The sequence below is a fragment of the Rosa chinensis genome, chromosome 4 (genome assembly GCF_002994745.2).
Source record: "Rosa chinensis cultivar Old Blush chromosome 4, RchiOBHm-V2, whole genome shotgun sequence".
NCBI classification, from domain to species: domain Eukaryota; kingdom Viridiplantae; phylum Streptophyta; class Magnoliopsida; order Rosales; family Rosaceae; genus Rosa; species Rosa chinensis.
Window position 1 is genome coordinate 60,789,119 of NC_037091.1, and position 6,000 is coordinate 60,795,118.

Here is a 6,000-nt window from a genome sequence, read left to right on the forward strand (position 1 = left end):
CCAGCTGCAAATGTGCCTGCAAGGTTAGAGGTCCTCAACAAATGGCACGGTGCCGCAGATAGAGGCACTGCAACCACACTTAGTGGAGGTGTGGTTGAGGCCGTGGCTCCCCAAAGGAAGAGGGGGAGGCCACTTGGTTCGATTGACACTCACCCAAGGAAGAAGAGGGCGAGTAAGGCACAAACCGATCCATTAATCATCAATGTAGAGAATCTCTCTCTCATGAGATTGCCTCTGATTATAGTTATGTCCATGAATCAATACTGGAGGACACTCTGATGTTTGAAATGATTCCAGAGAACAAAGACATCTCAATGAATTATGATAGTGCATATGAGTTGATAGAAAGATTTTCCATACACATTGATGATGTATTTGCATACACTGTTGCTCAAGAAATCATAGAGCACGATGGTATCGAACCACACTCTGTTGCAAAATGTCAACAAAGAGCAGATTGGCCTAAATGGAAAGAAGCAATTCAGGCATAACTAGATTCTCTGGCAAAGAGACAGGTATTTGGTCCGGTAGTGCAAACCCCACCAAATGTAAAGCCTGTAGAACATAAATGGGTCTTTGTCAGAAAGCGTAATGAGAAGAATGAAGTCCTGAGGTACAAGGCTCGCCTTGTGGGGCAAGGTTTCTCACAACTCCCTGGAATTGACTACGAGAAGACATACTCTCTCGTAATGGACGTTATAACGTCCCGCTACTTAGTTAGCTTGGTAGTTTTCGAAGGACTGGAAATGCAGCTCATGGATGTGGTTACTGCATATCTCTATAGGGATCTTGATTCAGAGATATATATGAAAGTGCCTGATGGCCTAACATTACCCAAGTCAAGTGACTCTAAACCACTGAGTGCGTTAATTAGGTTGAAACGCTCACTTTACGGATTGAAACAATCCGGGCGGATGTGGTATACCCGTCTAAGTGACTACTTGATTGGGAAAGGATATAAGAACGATGAATTGTGCCCCTGTGTATTCATAAAGAAAACAAGTTCCGGATTTGGAATTGTAGCTGTATATGTCGATGATATGAACATAATAGGTACTCTTGATGAAATAAGAGAAACCACGAGCTACTTGAAATTTGAATTTGAGATGAAGGATCTTGGGAAAACTCGATTCTATTTAGGCCTTGAACTAGAACACCGAGTTTGTGGAATACTAACCCACCAATCTATGTATGTCCAAAAGTCAGGCGATTTAACATAGACAAAGCGCATCCTGCTAGCACTCTCATGATCGGTCGAAGTTTGGATGCAAGGAAAGATCCACTTTGTCCAAAGGAAGATGACGAAGAGATGTTGGGAGCTGAAATTCCCTATCTACGTGCAATAAGCGCATTATTGTACTTAGCCCAATGTACTCGACCAGACATTGCATTCTTAGTGAACTTGTTAGCTAGATTTAGCTCAGCGCCAACGCAGCGTCACTGGAATGGTATCAAGAACATTTTTCGATACCTAAAAGGAACCATTGATTTGGGACTGTTCTTTCCCTACAGAGAGACAAGAGGGGTCGCAGATGGAACTGCAATCCCTATAGGAAATGTTGATGGCGAAAGCGCCACTCACTACACTGAAATGCCAAATGACTTTTTGGTTGGTTTTGTTGATGCTGGGTACCTCTCTGACCCACATAAAAGGTCGTTCACAAACTGGTTATGTATTTACCATTGGGAACACGGCGATATCTTGAAGATCAACCAAGCAAACCCTTGTGGCTACCTCCTCGAACCACTTAGAGATCATTGCTCTACATGAGGCAGTTCGTGAGTGTGTATGGTTAAGAGCTATCATCACACATATTCAAGGGACTAGTGGTTTGAGTTTTACCACTGAAGAGCCACTTGCATTTATGAAGATAATGCAGCTTGCATTGAACATATGAAGCTAGGATATATCAAGGGTGATAATACAAAACACATATCGCCAAAGTTTTCCTACAAAACACATATCGCCAAAGTTTTCCTACAATCAGCAACAACATGCCCTCTTCAAGATTCAAGTGAATCAAGTAAGGTCTAAGGAGAATGTGGCAAATTTGTTCACCAAATCATTGTCTAAGGCTACATTTGAGAAACATGTGAAAAGTATAGGAATGCGAAGACTTTCCAAGCTCTCTTGATTAATGAAAGGATTAGGGGAGGTGTAGACGTCAGGGGAGTCTAACACACACATGTCATCCTCAAATGTAAAAGGTGCGTTGTGCTCTTTTCTTTTGACCAAGGTGTATTTTTTGTCCCACAAAGTTTTTATTGTTACTTGGCAAAGTTTTTAGTGAGGCAACAACTCATGCACCATTTCGTCTTTGACTTGGCACAAGGAGGAGTGTTAAAGGAAAAACATATTATGTGTCTTTGTCAAAGCGACTGACGGAGAGGGAATCAAGGAATCAGCGATTACCATCAATCAGCCCGATTACGGATCAATCAGCATTTAATGTCATTATTGTAATTGATATTTCCGTTGTAATTCTCTCCTTGTAATGTCATCAATCAGCATGAGAAGTAGACTAATTCCGATTTCACTTTTTCTTTTACATTAAATGATTTTTTAAAATTTTCTCTCTCCTCGTTCTTATTTTTTATTTTTTTTTATTATTATTAGTTTTCTTTAAACAGATGAGTTCTCCTAGATAACTACTAGGAAGTGGCAACTGCGTTTGATCCGAAAGATTTAAACATCAAAATCTAGCTTTAAATGCAGCAATAGTTTTCGTCTGCTACGACATACAAAACTCAAGCTTTCAAGTAAATGACGTTAACAACTTAACATGACTGGGGATACAATACAAACCAATTACGTCAAAGTTATTCTTTGAGAGGGAGGAGAAACTACCTGCATAATAGGAAAAATCATTTTAGGGGCCACGCCACAGTATCAAAATGCAGTAGCATCCTCTTCTTCTCCCTTTGTTACTTGCTGCGATCTCATTCTTCCCAGAAAGAAAATTCAGACTGAGAGATCTGAATCCATCCGCGAGGTCGCTAGCTTTCGCGGTGTAGCTACTAGATCCGATTGACGAAGAATTAAGAGAGTAGATGTAGATCCAAAATTTGAATTCCCCACCTCTTCACTTTCTTGGGTTTTTAATGATTTTGGGAAAGATTGAATTTTTTAATGTGTGTTTTTGTGTTTGCCGATTAGCTGGATCTGGACTGTTTCTTTGGTGTTGGACATATAAATCGTCCAATTTTTTAGATGAAGCGAACCTTCCCGTTGTAAATTTGTTTATTGGGTTTTTTTATTTGATAGGGTTATGTGATCCTCAGTACCGCTTCGTACACCAATTCTAGCAATTGATTTTTTGTTGTTGATATGTCCTGGTTTTGTTTTGTTCAAGCAATCACCTTTGTTAAAGTCATAATCTTTTATTATTAAGGTCGTTCTATTTCTTGCCCTTTTGATGTCCCTGGGATTGTATGTATAGAGGGTTATAGCTGTGAAGAAGATGATAGATAATGGTGTGGACTGTGGAGAAAGGCAGAGCTGATGATGATAATATCTCATGATATGGGTTATTACTTCGATTCTTTTTTTTTTCCTTTTAGTCTAGATTGGATTCAAGGACATGAACAATTGCTGGGTTTTATTTTACTATTTTGGCGTCTTGGTTAATGGTTATTCTGGGTTCAAGAACATGAATAATTGCTAGAATTGAGGGATGGAGTTCATAAACCAAGTGTGAAGCAATCATGATGTGGTAGAAACTTGTAGAGAAGAATATTTGGAAGAAGATGATGGAAGAAAGAAACCGTTGATGCTTATTCTGGGTTCAAGCTATTTATTTCTTTTTATTTTTTATTAATATTTCTGTCAATAAAAAATAAAATAAAAAAACTGATTAAGTCTGCCATTTAGATAAAAAGACATATTTGTCCTTTCTGTTTTCTTCACATATTTGCCATGTCAGCTCTTTTAACGAACCGTTACAAAAATTTAATAGAAGTATGTCATTGATAGCAATATAAAACTTTAATAAGTATCACGTTGATAGTTTTATAAATCTGAATATCAAATTAGCCGGTGCACTAAAATTGAAGGACCGTTGGTGCATTTTTCTCATCCCAAAAATATGTACTCTGGTCTCCGGTAGTCTGGTTGGGTTTTAGGGTATGGGTTGGTACCATGTGCTTTTACACGTTGAACTACTAGGGTACAGCATCTGGAGAAGATCATAAGCAAGGGACCCCATTGTCTCTCAAAGCAATAATAGCCACCAATAGCCTGAATTTTCATTCACACTTTTACACGACATGACTAACACTTTTCCATTCACACCTTATTATTCACTGTTCAATATGCTTTTATAATCTACAATCCAATTAGACTATCATATAAATACTTGATCATACGTAAATTTCTGCTTGATAAGTACTATTTTTACTAAGCCAAGAGCCAGAAATCTTTCTGGCGCTTTGTAGTGATCAAGTACCCTCCAACCTTCTTGCTTTTCCTCCTCACAGCAATTGCCATGCAACTGGCATTCTGTATACAGTACTCCACCGCCCCACCACCTCCACCGCCGCCACCAACACGGTTGCTCCCCGCCCACATCATCAGCAGCCGCCACGTCGTAGACCTCTTTTTCTGCCCCAGAACCAGCAGTGCCACCCCTTGCTTTTTGGCCTCTTCCACTATTGTTGGCCCTTTCTCTTTTTTCCCTAATTCCACCACTGCAACCTCAGTTTGTACCTATCACCAACGCTAATCATCATCACGAATTTACAATTTAAAAGCTAGGCCATAAAGTTATCACTGTCTTTTCTATAATACCACATATATAATCATCATTAATCACCTTGTCAGAATTATCTCATCATTATAAATACACAAGACTAAACTAGAAATTATCATAAAGAAAAGGGACTTCAATATGCCAATTAAGGTACCCAACATTATCCATGTCAATGATGTCCTTCAATTACCCCTTTAAAAAGAAGTAATCTTTTAAAATGTAAGAAGCAGTATGCTTAAACGTCACTGTTACTCTGTATAATAGATATATATATATATATATATATATATATATATATATATGTGCGCGCGCGCTTATCCAGAAGAAATTTAATTTATTTGCTCAAAAAAAAATTAGTTAATCTTGGGTTGAGGTGGTAAACAGTAAAATTCCCTGGTAAAAACTGATGTACAGGGTTAAAAATGTAAGTTAAAAACTTAAAACTTGTACGTATTGCAAGTTTTGAGCTCAACACACACCTCAGGTCTCTTCAACTGGCACATATTCCTCAGAGAGTGAACAAGCTCATAAGCCCTTGGTGCTACAATATCCTCACCTGTAATTGTAAACAATGATTAGATTCAAAATCCACTTTTCTAAACTCAAAGAAAATTAGAGGAAAAAAGAACTTAAAAGTTCTCAAACCTTGTTTTGAAGTTGAAGGTTTGGTCACATGAAGCAGTACAAGCTTGTCCTGGTTCTGAACAGTGTGAGAAAGAGCCCATTGTAAAGCTCCCTTGGCTTCAATGCTTGAATCAACCACAATCATGATCTTCCTAGCAAAAACCACCCCGGGTTTTTTAGCTCCACCACCATCTTTAACTTTCTCTTCTCCTGCATTGCCAGAATTCGCAGCTCTCCCACCATTTTTAGTGATATCTACAGCATCTGGTTTCGACTGTATAGGCGGCGAACGAACTCGAACATGAGGCCTAATTCGGTTCAGGCAGAAACTTGGCAACTTTGTGCCTATCTTCCCCATTTTGCGTCAGATAGATGACTACCTTGAGTGAGACTGAGAGGACCAGAATTGTTATAAAGAGGAGGGTTGAAGAAGGTGAGCAAATTATTCTAGAGAAGGTTATGTGGGCCATGGTTGTTTTGCTTTTCTTTTCTTTATTATTATTATTTTTAGGAGTAATCATGCTAGCTAGGGTCTTTGTTTCCTTTGTTTTTCTTTTTTCCTGCGTGGGATGGGGCTATGACTGAACGTGCTTTAGTCATGAAGCTGTAGGGCCATTTCAGAACCAGC

At 38.8% G+C, this 6,000-nt stretch overlaps 1 protein-coding gene across 1 annotated transcript; it reads right to left on the bottom strand.

The window, feature by feature from the left end:
* Window positions 1-4,209: 4,209 nt before the first annotated feature.
* Window positions 4,210-5,781, bottom strand: LOC112199945. Its single transcript, XM_024340939.2, has 3 exons — window positions 5,394-5,781; window positions 5,228-5,304; window positions 4,210-4,705 (listed from the first exon to the last, which is right to left on the bottom strand). Exons 1-3 carry the CDS (start codon window positions 5,728-5,730, stop codon window positions 4,397-4,399), a joined length of 723 nt encoding a protein of 240 aa, XP_024196707.1. The 5' UTR covers window positions 5,731-5,781; the 3' UTR covers window positions 4,210-4,396.
* Between the last annotated feature and the right edge of the window lie 219 nt (window positions 5,782-6,000).

Bases quoted from the DNA above. Each gene is read 5' to 3' on its own strand.
- LOC112199945 (XM_024340939.2), bottom strand. From the start codon at position 5,730: ATGGGGAAGATAGGCACAAAGTTGCCAAGTTTCTGCCTGAACCGAATT. The intron at 5,305-5,393 runs GTTTGAGAACTT...TTACAATTACAG, and splicing joins ACCTTCAACTTCAAAACAAG to GTGAGGATATTGTAGCACCA. The intron at 4,706-5,227 runs GTGTGTGTTGAG...CGTTGGTGATAG, and splicing joins GCCAGTTGAAGAGACCTGAG to GTACAAACTGAGGTTGCAGT.